We start from the raw sequence: 17612 nt of genomic DNA on the forward strand, positions 1-17612 counted from the left end.
TTTTCGAATTGCTAGTGAATTGCCCATTGAAAGCACCCTTGCATGCGAGCCTTGGAGTAGGAGTCGACACAGACTCCGAACCAAGTAAATTTACTTGTGTCATTTCTTTTTGTTTAATCATTCCGCTGCGTACTTGCTCTCAATTTTTTTTTAATCGATATTCACCCCCCTCTATCGAACGCTTACGATCCAACAGTTCTAACAAGACATAGAGGATCAGATGCTAAGCATATGGATAAAAGTCCTAATAATTATGGAGGACCGGATGTTAGGTATGTGGAAGTAAGTTCTGATATGTCATGATGAGCCAAACAAGAAGTGAAATCCTGACATGTCATGGAGGATCAGATGTTAAACATGAGCAGAAAAATCCAAACATATCAAAGAGGACTGAATGTTCGACAGTGGTGAAGACTTGACAGGTTCAGGTTGACCGAATACTAGGCAAGTGAAGTCGTAGAAGATCAAGGCTAATTGGATTTTGGACAGATGAAGTCTTAGTAGGTTGAAGTCAATCAGATATTGGGCAAGGATGAGAGTTTAGACTTGACAAGAATGAAAAAGTATTAGTTAACTGCTATGGTAATGACAATCGACCGATGAGTCTGAAATCACTAGTTTGGAATTTAAGGGGATTTAAGGTGTGAGCAATCAAATGTTGGGTGTTAGTAATTGACTTCTGCAGAAGTCGAGTGAGGGACTCGACTGATGATGTTGTAGATTGAACAAAAGATTTTACAGTTCATCTGAAAACTTGATCAATGATGCATCAGCCGACTATTATTGTTTATGTAGTCGACTGACAATTCTACTGGTAGAACAAAAGCAATATTCAAATTTGAGCACATGATTGACTATTGAGAGTAAAGAGTTGATTGTTAGGATGATTTAGTCACTATAACAACCCTAGAAAAGAGGATTTTGTGGAAGTTTCAAAGCATCTATTCTTGGATAGTTCTTAGAGGTTTTGAGGGAACGTATTTCTGCATTCTATACTTTAGGTTTCAAATTCAAAGAAACAAACAACGAGCAAAGCAAAATATCTCTTGTAAAAATAGTTTATTTATATTGTATTTATTTTCAACTTTATCTTTGTATTTAGTTTATGTTACTTGTAAGAACAGGTTGTTATAAAAGGTTTCTTCGCTTTTGGAAGGTCTTTGACAAGGAGAAAGAATAGTGGTATTTATGTTAGGATGTTAGGCCATAGAGTAGGAATCCGGGGGAGGGGGGGGTTCCGAATCACATAAAAAAACTCAAGTTTATGTTTGTGTTTCGTTTGTTTCTTTTTTTTTCCACTGCATATTAACCTTTTGCAAATGAGCACATGGTCGATTGATTGAAACAAAGCGAATCACTATTCACTCTCTCTCTAGTGATGCCAATGATTCTAACACATCTGACCACACTCCGACACAATACCATCAACATTGCCACCTATTTTGAGCGGCTTTCCTCCTAGGTCTACTGAAGACATACCATCTGCTTATATTACTATTGATATATGATCCTATCGCAAAATAGAGCAGCTTTATTGGAAATTACTGACGAAGCTTTCTCTTATGATGGGTCATGACGGGTAACCAAAGGTTGCGCGGAGGTCACCAGCGGTGGGCAAGTGGCCAAGCTGCCGGGCGACGAGCGGGAGGTGGCCTCCGACCACTCGCCCCAACCCAAACTATAATCTAGGGACAGTGAACCTAGGGAGGGATCATAACCAATTATGGTCGGATCACGACCATAATCTAGTCGTAATTATAAGTGATCCATCCCCTGATCCACTTTTTTTATGAACGAAGGATCCCAAATCCATGGCATGAGGTCAACCCTTTCAAGTGATGACAACCACCCACAATTGCACATGTTTATTCCAACATGCAGTGTTAATCCAGTTGATTGTGAATGCTTGAACCAAGTTTCTTACTCAATGAGACTAGACCTCGACGTCATACATCAAATTTTATTTCCTCCAGAAACCCTGTCTAGTTCTGCTCTCTACTTTCGACAGCATCAAAGATTACACATACAGAATGAAGCAAATGAAAACCTACAGCTAGAGACAGATGTAACTGATCAGGACCTCAACACTTTAGGCAGCCACAGCATCTCCCTAATGGAGGAGCATCTGGTCGAAATGCCAAACCCCTGCATATAATACCCAATCGCAAATAAGACATCTGAAGGTTATCTACAACATTTCAAAGCAAACATCTAGAGATTATCTTAATAATGGAATCCTTACCATGTCCTTTCCCTAACCTTCTCAACTGAGCAACGTACTCAGATATCTTCTTTATGGCTTTCACCTGAAAATGAGATGAAGATTACAAAGTTCAGCAGCAGCAAACAAATTTGATTTTTCTAACTTGTTGTTTGACAGGTTCATAAGTTTTCTATTACTTATTTGCTCCAACAGTATTCTAATAGCGGTATAGAGATTGGTTACTGGAGAGTAGAAATTGGAAATAAAGCTTTTGCTTTCTTTTTTTACCTTGACCTTTCAATCTTATTCTAGGTTTTTGTCTATAATTTTGCTGATTTTAGTGAAATTATGTTGGATTTTTCAGAACAAATTAACAATTGTGTCAAAGTTGACAATCAGCTAAACCATCCTCATAATTATGTCACCTGCTCTTCGAGAAATTCACTCTCAATAAAGTCAGCCAGTTGAGCATCTTTGCAATTTTCAGCAATCTGGATTAAATTTCAAGACAATGTAAAAGTTAAAATATGAGATAACGCTAACTAGTTGGACCATGGTTCAGTATCACTTACATTGTGAAGCTGGATCAGCTTCTCATTCGTCAACTTCTCAAGAGCTAAAGTCAATTCCATGGCTGAAACAATGCAAAACAATGTCACCAAAGACTCTACAAAATCTAAGGTTTGATCAAACTTAGCAGAGTAGTAAAAAAAATAAAAAAAATGGAATGGTACAAAACCAAATAATTAAATCTCGATGTAAAAATTTAGGATTCCGAATGAAAATATTAGGATTCTTGGAGCCGACATTAAATTGTAAAAATTTAGGAATAGTCGCCATCGTTGTTTAAAAAAAAAAAAGTCTCTTTCCTGGAACATCATCAATGAATAAGTAATAACAGGATAGAGTTCATCGATATTGAGGAGAATGGACGAAAGAAATATTTATATGCAACAGTTACATAAAACGACAGAGTAAATTTGTGCTGATGCACATATTCGAACTTACCATGCAATGCTTCTCCCTTCTCGGGATGATCGAATTCAGACGGTGGCATAACAAGAGACTGGAGTTTCACTCTTCCTCCTCGCTTGTTCTGATCACGGAGAGATTTAGAATCAGTTGTCGTAGTTCAGAGACAATAACAAACACCTTGAAATTTGGATCTGTAACATACTTGGTATTCCATCAGTTTCTCGGCATGCTCCCTTTCCTCTTCACTTGACTCCTTGAAAAATCTGTAATGAGCAAAAGCAAGTCAAAGTCAAATATACTCAAGAATCACAACACATGTATGAAAATAGAGAATAAACGCCTACTTACTTTGCGAGGCCTTTCAGCGCAACGTTGTCGCGGTCGAAGTAAGCGAACAAGGCATGATAGACGTACGAATTATTGTATTCGACACTGTGAATGGAACAATGTTGACGAGATCACTGAGATTGATCTAATTAAATTTCTCATAGAAGGAATTTAAAGAAAAGAACAAACGAAAGGTAAGTCAAACAAGACGCGTTTTCCAAGAACTATCAACTAACAAGGCAGCTAAGAATTCGCTCGCATTGCGGAGATCCCAGGTCATTTATCTCGAGAATGACAAAGAAATTTCATCGAAAAGATGAATCAACGATCGCAGGGAAAAAATATTACAATAAACATAAGGTTAAATGAATGAGAGAGAGAAATAGAACCGACTTGATCTGTTGATTGATGGCAGATTCGCACTCATCGGCGTATTTCTGACGGCCCAAAGACAGATCTGGGGACGTCGGAATCAGAGCGAGCTCCTTCCCGATCTCCTCCAAGGCAGCGGCCGCGGAAGCTTCGAGAGGCATGTCTTCTCGCTCGAAGGATGATGGGTGGGGAATGAAAGGGTGAGGACGCGGGGATATAAAAAGGGCAGGGGAGAGACTGGATGGGCGACAAGTGGACAGTCAGATCATTTTCAGTCGGATGCGCGTGTGGACGACTCACGATCTCCACACGACTCTCTTGTGAAAGGAATCTTTAAGCCACAAAAAATAAAGTTTTGAAAACAAAAGGCAGCTCATAGCTTTTAATGCTATCCACAGTGCAAACGGAACTAATAATTCCATTTCCTTTTTTTGATATTTTTATCTTATTTTCAAATTATCATTCTCATATTTCATTTTTCAAATATTTTAAAATTTAAAATTAAATATTTTATTAAGTAAATATTTATAGATAAATTCGTTGAATATCAAATATCTTTAATTCTATCCTTAAAAAATTAGATTTCAAAAAAAAAATAAAAAAAATTAAATAAGTAATCAATGCCCACTTTTTTTGGTTGCTCCTACTACACGTCACCCACGTGGCCCCAATGCAAAGCCGCTTTTTTTTTTAATAGTTTTTTTATATATTTTTTAAAAATAGAAATCACCAAGTATATTGGAGAGGATCCGCATGGATGCCTAATAAGGAAGACGTGTGGTGGCCTCACGCTTGTTGCGGAGACAATAGCAAATGAGACCCACAGAAGTCGCGTGTTGCTTCCCAATTGATCATGGTCTTTGTGTTGATTTACAGTGAAACAACGTTCTAAAAGAAATCAAGAAAATAGATGTACAAAAAGATATTCGGTAATTGACTAAAGCCCACATATAAAATTTTAGAATTCCTAATTAAAGAACACACTAAAGTTGTTATTTTTCAAAAAGTGCATTTATTTCCGATAATACGCCTCTCGCCAACTGCTTATCCCATTCCCAAACATCAGAGCAACATATTCTAAATAAAAAAAATTATTTGATTCGGATGCATACAATCTCGACATCTCTTCGCTCTCCCAGTTCACAAAAATTAAATCTCCTCTCTCTCTATTAGCTCGTCGAAAACAATTTCCTCAAAAGTCGAAACCCTCCACGTAGATCTATCAGCTCGTTGAAAGTGAATTAGGATCTACTGATAATCTTTCCATCTACCATTCAAGTTTAGGGTTTAGTTTCACTTCTCATTCTGTATCCTGACGTTGGTCATCTCTCTGCTGTCCTATCTTAGATCACTGACCTAGTATTGTAATTCAACCTCTCGATCAAGTATATTTCAGATTTCTATCTTATAGAACCCTCCTCTTTTTTTAAATATTTTTTTATATATTTTTTAAAAATAGAAATCACCGGGTATATTAGAGAGGATCCGCATGGATGCCTTAATAAGGAAGACATGTGGCGGCCTCGCGCTTGTTGCGAAGACAATAGCAAATGAGACCCACAGAAGTCGCGTGTTGCTTCCCAACTGATCATGGTCTTTGTGTTGATTTACAGTGAAACAACGTTCTAAAAGAAATCAAGAAAGTAGATGTACAAAAAAATATTCGGTAATTGACTAAAGCCCACATATAAAATTTCAAAATTCCTAATTAAAGAACACACAAAAGTTGTTATTTTTCAAAAAGTGCATTTATTTCTGATAATACGCCTCTCGCCAACTGCTTATCCCATTCCCAAACATCAGAGCAACATATTCAAAATAAACAAAAATTATTTGATTCGGATGCATACAATCTCGACATCTATTTGCTCTTCCAGTTCATAGAAATTAAATCTCCTCTCTCTCTATTAGCTCGTCGAAAACAATTTCCTCAAAAGTAGAAACCCTCCACGTAGATCTATCAGCTCGTCGAAAGTGACTGAGGATCTACTGATAATCTTTCCCTATCCGATTCAAGTTTAGGGTTTAGTTTGGCTTCTCAGTCTGTATCCTGACATTGGTCATCTCTCTCCTCTCCTATATTAGATCGCTGACCTAGTATTGTAATTCAACCTCTCGATCAGGTATGTTTCACATTTCTATTGTAGTCCCCATCTCTTACACATGTTTAGACTTTGTCACACTTTAACTTGCATTCCTTTGATTTGATTTTGTATTGGTTTGCATTGTCCTTAACCACCACGCTATTTTCTTGAAATATGAAAATCCATCGATAACTTTTTATCAAAATTCATTGGTGGGCGTGACATAAAGTTTTATCAATTTTAAAATCTTATAACGGATAGACTGTATTAGACTGGTTAGATGGGGTGAATAGTCCTGAAAATAAGTTAATCTAATTTTTTACTTTTACTTAGCAATGATAGTCAAATTAATTAAGCACAAATAATTAACATTAAAATCAATAACAAAAATAAAGTAAAAGAATAAAAAGATTTACTTGGTTACAACCTAGGTGATTGTTAATCCAAGACAATTATAAGCTTCACTAAGAAAAATCTTCTTCGTGCAGGCGGAGAAGCCTCTTACAAACTTTGAATGCTAAAAAAAAGCTAGGAAAATCAATACAATGATTGTTGTTAAATTCCTAACTCCATGGAGTTTTTTATAGTCTCCTGAGACGATGTTACCGTTGGTTGATGTGGCTCGGAGACACCACCAAAAGGATCCAAGATGCCTTTAGTGTGGTTAAAGTTTTATCCTTAGTGGCATAGTCACCAACGTCTTTGCCATGTTGAAAGGCACCTTCATGAGGATTGACGGCGCCTTCACACCTCTGCTTAAGCTACATTCGAGTTCGCTCAAGGCGCCTTCATGCTTTTTTTATCCTAGGCGCCTCAGGCACATTTGAGGCACCTCGGGTCTCGAATGCGACAACTTCTCTACCGAAGCTTAAGACGCCTCCAAAGCCATTGGAGGCGTCTCGAGCACTATTCATTTGAACAATCTCTTTCCCATGCTAGTTTGGGTGATGCTCCGGCTATTCGGAATTGAGCTCACCCGAACTCAACTCCAGTCTTCTCTTTAAGCAGGTTTTCTCCCTGACTTCTCATCCCTCGGATTGCTGTGCGTGTCCTCCCTCCACCAGTATACTCTTCCATAGGTTATCGTCACTCGGATGTACCGAGCCCGTCGACTCACTTCCCATGTCATCCTTCTCATCCGTTGTGTCTTTCGCTTGACTTTTTGGGTTCCTAAGCTCTTGCACACTTAGACACAAGGCATAAAAAATAAACATGAACTAACTTAACTTGGCTGGTATCAAAATCAACCCAGGGTACTTACAGTAACCACACTTTGTGCATCATCAAATTGATAGTAATGTGAGAATTTGGTTTTTCATTTATTAATTTTTATTTTTTAAAATTGTAGGTGTTGGCAAAAATTCCATTGGATCCACTACAACAAAAACCCTCATAGACATCGGTTTTCTACCGATGTCTATTACATTTTCGATCGATGTCTATGTAGGCGATGTAAAAGGTCTGCCATTTTAGACATCGGGTTAAAACAGGTGTAGTATCACTTAACGACATCGGTTGTAAAACCGATGTAATATTATATGTTAATAATACCAGTTTTGGCAGCGGTATACGACCGATGTAATATTAGTTAAGGACACCGGTTTTGCAGCGGTGGAAAACCGGTGTAATATCAGTATTGTTTAACGACACAAATTTGATTTATGAAATAGTGAAAAACTAATATTATCACCAAGAAAATCATAAAATTAAGTTAATATTATTAATTCACTAAGAAAATCATAAATAAAAATGCACCGATGTATCTAAACACACCAAGTCAATATCATATAACCAACACATAAATATTCTTCTTATAACTTAAAAAGATAATAGATATTGTGCACATCAAGTCAGTATCAACAAATTACACATAACTATTCTTCTTACAACATCAAAAGGTAATAGATAGTACACAAATATTCTTCTTACTGGTGCCAACGTTATCCTTCTTGCTCTGTGCATAGATTTAACTAAATCTTCCCCAGTAGTTTTATTTGTTAATAGACAATTCTCTTTATCTATTACTGGATGGGCACCTCTGCTTGTTTGATGTCCTAAGGGTGACAACTGATTGGTGATTCTTTGTAAAGGAGGAACCCATCTTAAAGGAGCCATTGGAGGCTTTGGGAACTTTGCAACATCCTTCATGGTTGTCCTCTCACCATTTAATTGATTCTCCAGTTCTCTTACCTAAATAAAATAAAATAGTCAATATGGATATAAAGCAGCTTGTTGCTTACATAAGGGAAATTAAAGATGCTGTAAATTCTACTCAAATAGAGATTGAAAATGAGATACGTAACCTTTTGGTGGTAATTTTTACTTGTTTGCTCAGCTTCTTTGATCTGCACATTTGAAATAATCTGTTATAAGGCAACTTGTATTAGAACAATCTGCCAGCAATGTGTCCTATTCTTCTACAAAACAAAACTGTTATTGTCTTCTCAGAAAATGGGATAATATGAAAGAGAACCAAAGAATACACAAGAGATTAATAGAAGTGAACTGATAAGAGTTAAGACTACTAATTTACGAAGGAAAATATACTCATACAGAGGATCCAAATGCAGAAAAATAGGAATAAGCATTACAATAGAATTCTTACAAACACAGAAAAATAGGAACAATAATTAAAATTGAATTGTTAATCACATCAAAAGGTTCAAACCAATTCAAGTTTATCCATTACTGCATATAATACAAATAATCATTTAAGTAATCTTCATCATGAAATCTTTGTAAACATGAATTGCTTATAAGTAACATCATAATAGAAAAAGTTTTTCTGATAGGCTTTCAAGCTTAAAGCATAAAGCAAGCTGAACTCGCATGCACGTCTTGTATAAACAAGCATAACATAAATATTTATTTGGTATTAACATTATGCCTGATAGAAACAATATGCCAAAACAAGTTTGGATTTTGATGACATAAAGAGGCCCAATTCCAGCTCTGTCCAGTAGCAAAATGGAAGAGTAAAGGGAAAGGAGTACTTTGTTTATAAACTCCAAAGTTCCAAGTTACATAAAAACCTAATTCCCAGAAAAAGCAAAAAATCTAAAAGTTTGGTGGCCTGATATGATTCATAGATCATGTCAGATGCAAAGAAATACATAGCAATTAATTAATTTTAATTTTAAGATTGTCATACCAATCAGGGATATCTCTGACTTCTACTGCAGTTTCTCAAATCCCATTTCCTATTGAGTCCAAATTTCATCCACACTACAATACTATCACCTATTTCCTGGCATCTATTAATTTCTACCCCCTTGATTTTCCTCAATGGACTGTGTAGGAATCCCATGACCAGCATGAGGAGACAAAGACATGTTCTGCATATGATCCTTAAACAGTCTACACTCAATCCTGATTGGAGAATAAAAGAAGGAAAACATATAAAACACAGTTTACGTTTTAAAGAATTCATAAGATGGTGATGTCTTAAAGTTTGATTGGTTCATCAGCAAGTTGGATAAAATGTTTTAAAATCTACAAACAGATAAGCTAGAAACCTGGTCTAATCACTGTAGGATCAATAAATTAGAAGCAGGTTGACATCTACATTTGGCAAAGTCAAGAAGGCAATAACCTTTGAAAAAAGAGATTAAATTAATTGAAAATCTTAACTTGTAAACAACCACATAGGACCACACTATATTGTAGGAGAGAGACTCACCTGCTGCCATAATATTTTTCCTTAATGGAGTCCATGTTGTAGTACGTTCAGAGGGGAAGCCCTTCATAGCAAGAAAAAGACATGAACGATTAATAGGTTGCCCTATTTTTAGTATAGCTTTCTTCAAACAAAATGAAAGCATAATAGCACACTAGCTCCAAATTGGAAAAGAAAAAGAAACATTTGTTTACACGGAGCCCATGAGAGCACTGGGCTCTATTGGGGATCTAATGCAGTTGAGCAAATAGAACATAACCAAAAAATATGCAGTGAAATGATAGAATTTTCTAAGTGAAGCTAGCCTAATTAGGAACTGACAGCGGCCAAATAAATGATTTTGATGCAGAAAAGAAAGACAATATGCCAAAACATGTATTAGTGAAAGATTAATGTTGTCGACCAGAAAAAAAGAAGTCTTTAGATGAAGTCCCGGAAGGATTCATATAAATGATTGTTGCTGAAAGGAGGAATCTTCTGGTAACCACAAGAGAGATTATAGCACGAGATTTGTTTCACTCTGCAAAATCATTGTGATTAGCCACACAAATACAGTCAAAATCTAGAGAAAGCATCAGCTCGAACAACAACAAACCCTGAGCTTACACTGGACACCTCCAGAAGAGAAGAAACAGATCGAGAGGTGGGAACTTGTGGTCGGCACGAAAATGAGAGATCGAGAGGTGGACACCTCCAGAAGAGAAGAAATCAAACCCTATTCACCGACAGCAGCGAACAACACAATCTGCTGTCCTTCTTCCTCGTCGACTGCCGTTGCCAGCGTTGGGCAATATCAAAGTCAGTCAAATTTGTGAAAATAGTTCTTCACTTGAAAAATGGTAAATCTATATAGTTAGCGTCACATAACACAGGGACAATATACAAGTACTACCAATCTACCATTAAGTATAAAAACTGTAGTATGAAATCCAAATCAACTGAACTGGTTAAGAATGTTAGAAATACAAGCTTAACCTTTTTTATCCCAATCAAATTAAGCCTATCATCATTGCCAATTGCAAGGACAACCTCCACAACCATGTTTGCGAAAAACTCCTTCTCACCACCAATTAACTTTGAAGAAAGTGTAGTAGCTGCACATTTAGCCAGCAAGGATTTCTTCTCTTCAAGACTTTTTCCCTCTATGCTTACGGCAAGATCTTTAATTTTGTTGATGGCCTAGAAAATATGACATGTGATTTTCAACAGTTGACATTTGCACTCAATCACAAAACAGGTTAATTCTTACCAAAAAAGATGCAGTCCAGTAACTTCGAATAAGATTTTGGGGATGAACTCCATCTTCAATAAAAGGTTTTGCCTCCTTTAGGAACTCACCAGACAAAAGCACCACTGTTGTTGTCCCATCACCAACCAGAATATGCAGGATTTAAGACATTACCAAAAGCTGGCAGTTGAGCTAATATATTAACGTCTTTTTTAATACTCAAAATGGCATTGGCACATAATGTTGTGGATACATAGTGATCATTTTGTGCGAAGTGTCTCTTTCCCCATAAAGATATTTGTAACGAGTAAGAAACTTATCTTTGTGCACTGTATCTAACCTAATTGATCAAATTTTCAGATTAGTTAAATTGTTTATCCCTGCTACTTCAACAAAACTTCAAAGCCAATTTTTAACATGGAAATCAAGTCATCCAATATTCATCAGGAGAAGAGAGTGCCTTTTCATGTTCTTAGGCCACGAGCTCATTAAAATTTTCAGCCTTTTCAATTTCTGTTCTCAGTTTTTAGAAAATAATTTTCAGAAAAATGTGAAAACAGATCTGCTGAAACTGACAATAGAAAGTTAAAATCGTGAGAAATTTTAACAATTTTAATGAAGATGGTTTGATTTTTCTATTTTACAATACTACATGAGGAAAATTTGATGAAAATTCACAATTTTAATTTTCTGTTCGTCAGTTTTAGCAGAATAGTTTTCACATTTTTCTAAAAACTATTTTCTGCGGACTGAATAGATAACAAAACTGAAAAATGTGAAAAATTTCACGAGTCAAACAGGACTTCATGTTCTACAACCGATCCAGGCGGAAATTTCTTACCTCAGAGTCCTGAGACTTGGCGATGTCAACGAGAATCTTGGTGGCAGGATGGACAATATCAAGCAGCTTCATGATGGCGGCGCCATCGTTAGATATGGTGGTATTCCCCTTATCATCGTAGATGAGTTTGTCCATTCCACGTGGACCCAGCGTCGTGCGAACCACTCCCGCCACGGCGGTGCAAGCATTGATGTTGCTCACAACCTGCGCCTTCTCCTGCGAGGTGTCCGTCCCTTCCTTCAACAGTATGATCTGGGGTTGCTGCAAACATTGCCGCCAAGAGATCCAAGGGGTTAATAATCACTAAGCCGCTTCCATAGTAAAACAAAATAGAATGTGAGAGGAAGAGAGACAAAGTTGGAATTTGATGGAGAGGGAGAGAGGAAAGAGGGCAGCGGTGAGGTTCCTGCAAACTTAGAATTTAGAAATAAAAGGCACGATTTGATCGTCTTCATCGGATCGGTGGAACTTAGTATCAGCCTCCCCCAAGTCGTCTTCATCTTGCCTCCCTCCGCCGCTACTACTCTGAAACCCTAGAAAACAAGGCCAACTCGTCACCTCTCCTTTCTCGAAATGCGAAGAAGGGTTCCTCTTCTTACCCAAAGGGAGGAGGTGGAGGAGATCCGTCGTGAGTCAATCCTGATCGGGAGAGGAAGAGGCGTCAATCTAAGGAGGGGAAGAGGAAGATGAAGCTGAGACAGATGGTTGGATGGTCTGCGAGGAGGACGGCGCGATATAGGTTTAGGTTTGGAGGGAAGAGTGAAGTGTTGCAAATTTCGACTAAGTATGGGTGGGAAAAATAAATTATTTTATTTTATCATAGACACCGGGCTTTAAAAATCGCTGTTAAAATCGGTGTCTATTAACGAAAAAAAGGCGCTAATAGACATCGGCTTAAAAAACCGATATCTATGAGCGAAAATCTGCGCATATAGACACCGGTTTTTGGAAAAACCGGTGTAAAATACTCAAAGACATCGGTTTTTGCATAAAATCGCTGTTGTTCCACCGATGTCTATGAGGGTCTTTCTTGTAGTAGGACTATTGTTTTAGGTCACTTTAATATTTTTTTGGTTGTACAATAAGTAAAAGAAAGCAACATGATTCTGTTCATTTACATGATACACACAATGATATCATTAAACAGTCCACTTTTACTATTTTTTTTAGATATATAAGATATTAAGTAAATTGTGGATCTATTGGTGAATATATTTCATAGTTGGAATTCAACGTCTCAAATATTTTAGATTTTCAAGTGTTCTAGTTACTTTCACCAGAAGAGATGTGTCTCTATTGCTTGGTATTCTAGACAAAGATGTTTAAGTTCCTATAAATTCAACTAATGCATACGGTGACCTCTTTCTTACTCATTTTTTTTTATAAAAGAGCCTACTAGATCAAAAATTGAGTTGCTTTAAATATAGTCTTATAGAATTGAAGTAAATGATGATGTTTTAGTATTTTGTAAATATTTTGTATATATATTTATTTGTGTGTTGTTTTCTTCTATTACATATAAGATTCCCATAAATCTTCTAGATATTATTGATGATTTTGACAATCTAGGTAGATTCAATTGAGTTGAAGTTATTGATCAATTTATTTCTCTAAGATATATCAAACAACCATCTCACTTCCTTACCTAAAGGGATTTACGAGTTTTTGACAATCTAGGCAGATTCAATTGAGTTGAAGTTATTGATCAATTTATTTCTCTAAGATATATCAAACAACCATCTCACTTCCTTACCTAAAGGAATTTGCGGGTATTTTGGCTATAAATTATTTTTTGCTAGTCAATTTGATTTTTTATATGGATGGCATTAGTATGTATGTAATACTTAGTTTATGAAATAAGTTTGATTTTTGGAGCATGTCTCAATCAGAGATCATATTATAATATTGAATAGACATGAATAAATAAATGGATGACTACTCCTATATATATTAGTAAGGTTAGGGCATTGTTGAGCTAAATCTCACCTAGAGAGGTAAATATCAAGAATTTCACCTAACTTTCTATCATTGACAATTTCTAAATAAAAAAAAGGGTAACTCGGTGTACGAAACTCCTGTCATACGGGGTTCCACAGAAGGATCCATAATACGTAACCTTACCCTACTTTTTTATAAGAAGCTATTTACAGGATTCAAATTCGTGACCTTTTGGTCATATAGCAACAACTTTATCGTTACGCAAAGGCTCCTCTTCATTTCTAAGTTATTGTCAATTTCTAAATAATTTTATTTTTTTTGATAAGTTATTGTTGAGCTAGTCCCTACTCCTTTTGAAAATATATTGGTTGAAAATCTTCCTTATCTCGATGATTTTTCGCATCCATCAAAGACATCATCATTAATTGCTATAGAAGCAAGATACCCTAGTAATAGTGAATGTCGTAACCGCATTATTCATCAAAAGTAAATCAAGGAGCTAATAATAAAAAAAATATCCAAATAAATAAAAGGGTGAAATAATTACTTAAAATGATAGAAGATAAAGTTATCCAGTCTGAACCAAGTGACCATGTAGTGGATCCTCATCTTGAACTAGTTGCTTCTAAAACCAGGACTAGGAGAAGATGTGACCGAAATCACTATAATTATAGAGATGCTACTATTGATAGTCCTATATGCCTAAAGATGGTACCTTAGAGGAAGAGGAGTAAGACAGAAATCTTCGATCCTTCCATAAACATGACATAGAAAGGAGTACAATTGATTGAGGTATCAAAAAGCAATGTTGAAAAAATATAAAAGAAGTAAAAGTTGTTTTGGAAGGGGAAGGGGAAAAGAAAAAAAATTGACATCGACTACGACATGGATGAGGAGGATGTCGAGGAGCTGGATAACAAGAAGGATTATGACATCGAGTACGACAAGATACTCGGCGTCGCACCCGTTTCTGGAAGGTCTTTGACAAAGAGAAAGAATAGTGGTATTTATGTTAGGATGTTAGGCCAAAGAGTCGGAATCGGGGGGTTCCGAATCACATAAAAAATGCAAGTTTATGTTTGTGTTTCGTTTATTTCTTTTTATTTTTCCACTGCATATTAACCTTTTGCAAATGAGCACACGGTTGATTGATTGAAACAAAGTGAATCACTATTCACCCTCTGTCTAGAGATGTCAACGATTCTAACACATCCGACAACACTCCAACACAATACCATCAACATTGCCACCTATTTTGAGCGGCTTTCCTCCTAGGTCTACTGGAGACATACCATTCGCTTATATTACTATTGATATATGATCCTATCGCAAAATAGAGCAGGCTTATTAGAAGTTACTGACGAAGCTTTCTCTTATAATGTGGTCAGACCTACATGGATCAAAACATGTTAGAGGGAGCTTGAAGTCATCCTAGTAAGGTCCCTCTGATGTTAGGAATAAAAAAATTAATATATCTCTACAATGATATGATATTGTCCACTTTTAGGCCTAAATACTCATGGTTTTATTTTTGGTCTCTACTCCAAAGGCCTCATACCAATGAAAATATCTTTCCTTTATAAGTCTATAATCAATTTCATATGTTTTCAATGTGGAACTTTGTTTACAACTATTGCATCCTAACAATCCCCCTTCAAACAATGGACAGCTTCCTCAAGCCTATTCGCTTGATGTCATCTGATCCTTGACCCAGTAAGACTTTTCTGCCCCTCGTTCAAATCGATCTATTAGGACTTCCTTTCCTAGGCACAACTAAGACTTCTCTGCCTGATGTCTGGTCATCTTAATCCAGACATGAGAGCCCCCACTTCCTTCATTAGAAGTCAATATTCCACCCATATGGCTCGATTAGACTATGACTTGTGCATAGTCGGTGGTTAGTTCTTCTAGCAATTCGAGCTCTAATACTAATTCTTATGAAAAAAAGAATTATGATATCTCTATAATGGTATGATATTCTCCACTTTAGGCCTAAGCTTTTAAGGTTTATTTTTGGACTCTACCTCAAAGGTCTCATACTAATGGAGATATCTTTCTCTTATAAATCCATGATTTTTTTCATATATTTTTAATATGAAACTTTATTTGCAACCATTATAACCTAACAATCTCTATTTAAATTATCATAGAATCATAGAAGGAATAGAATAATAAAAATATAGAAGAAACAAAGCTAACATACCATATATTCCCTTCCATACCACTTGGAGAATCTTGCTATGAAATCTAGGTTATTGGATATTGAGATTGTGGGTTGTAGGGGTATTATCACTAGTTTTCTCTTCAAAAAGGTAGATCCACTATCTTAGGAGTCCTCCTAGTATTTGATCCACAGATATGGAGGGAGGTAAATGTAAGTACATAGGTATTAGGTGCATGGTAGGAAAACCATAGGTCGTCAGTTCCTGAGAATCGATCCCTGATTATTACGTCAGAGATACCATGAGTCTACCATCTGTGTTACGTCCTAGGGGCTACTAGTTCTCTCTTCATGTCAAACTAAGAAGTGAAGTTGAATGAAATATGATTAAAGGAGCTTGGGATGTGATCTTGCATATGGAGCATGATGTGTTAGGACTCTTGAGCTATAAAAGTGATTCAGGAGGCCAAGTCAGAAAGTTGGGTCATGGTGTTGGAATGGGGTACTGGGACATTGAACATTCGAAAGCAACTCGAGACATCACGTAGTGATGCCCCAGGTAAAATTGTCCTTCTAACACTGGACTCGAAATTCACAACCCTAAAATTGGGACCCTAAATTTCCTATTAGAGTTTCATAGTATGATTCGAAGTGGTGTAAAAGGGAATCTACGGTGTCTAATGATAATTTTTTTGTCTATATTCTATTCCTTACATGATCCCACTATGATTTAAGTATAGGAACTTTACCGAGATGACTCTGTGATACTCTGTACAATCCATACAGGTCCGACCACATCATGAGAGAATTTTAAGCCGCACAGATTTCGGCAGCATCACATCTACTAGAGCCAAAAAAAAAAAAAAAAAGGGGTCATCCTGATTATCTTTCACAAGTACTTATTATTTGCCCCTCCCCCTTCTCTCGTACTTGTATCAACTATCAAGGCCCCTAGAACTCCATTAGCACCTTAGAACATTCCATGCGCTCACATATTACTCATCTACACGCTCCTTTGGAGACTTACTGTCCTAATCTATTAGGCGTGTGTTCATACTCCCATCCTTCTTATTCCCAATGGTCTGCAAGAGAGAAAATGGATGGGAATAGTTTCATAAACTAATGATTTGAAAAATGTTCCACTTCCAATCCCAATTCATAAACCTTGTAGAGAAAGCTTATTCAAATTTATCAACACAATTGGTCTAGAAAATTTAGTTCTCGAATCCAAGAATACAATTTGATCTATTTTAATGAGGCTTCCCATAGTAAAATAACAATTTCACTATGAACAAACTCCTATATTCAAATTGGGACTTTGTAGATTTACTCAATGAGAGTCTAAAATAGCAGTTATACTCCTTTGAATAATTAAAGAAAGTAAAATATTAAACAAATAGAACAATCACTCTAGGTTTAATGAGCCTAGAGCCCATGGTCCAAAAAAAATGGACTAGGGAATTGACCACTTGCAATTGCAGCTGGATCGCACCACCCCCTGTTATAGTTTGGGCCATGACGGGTAACCAAAGGCCGCTCAGAGGTCGCCAGCAGTGGGCAAGTTGCCAAGCTGCCGGGCGACGAGCGGAAGGTGGCCTCCGACCACTCGCCTCAACCCAAACTACAATCTAGGCAAAGTGAACCAAGAGAGGAAGCATAACCAATTATGACCGGATCACGGCTATAATCTAGTCGTAATTATAACTGATCCATCCCCTAATTCACTTTTTTTTTATGAACGAAGGATCCCAAATCCATGGCATGAGGTCAACCCTTTCAAGTGAAGACAACCACCCACAATTGCATA

At 36.6% G+C, this 17612-nt stretch overlaps 1 protein-coding gene across 1 annotated transcript; it reads right to left on the reverse strand.

The window, feature by feature from the left end:
• Window positions 1–1940: 1940 nt before the first annotated feature.
• LOC122006950 (ferritin-3, chloroplastic-like) lies at window positions 1941–4058 on the reverse strand. The gene is made up of 8 exons (XM_042562658.1): window positions 3899–4058; window positions 3527–3610; window positions 3381–3441; window positions 3212–3299; window positions 2776–2837; window positions 2629–2694; window positions 2243–2306; window positions 1941–2145 (listed from the first exon to the last, which is right to left on the reverse strand). The coding sequence occupies exons 1-8, from the start codon at window positions 4036–4038 to the stop codon at window positions 2111–2113; spliced, it is 600 nt and encodes a 199-aa protein (XP_042418592.1). The 5' UTR covers window positions 4039–4058; the 3' UTR covers window positions 1941–2110.
• Between the last annotated feature and the right edge of the window lie 13554 nt (window positions 4059–17612).

This window comes from Zingiber officinale, chromosome 7B, assembly GCF_018446385.1.
Source record: "Zingiber officinale cultivar Zhangliang chromosome 7B, Zo_v1.1, whole genome shotgun sequence".
NCBI classification, from domain to species: domain Eukaryota; kingdom Viridiplantae; phylum Streptophyta; class Magnoliopsida; order Zingiberales; family Zingiberaceae; genus Zingiber; species Zingiber officinale.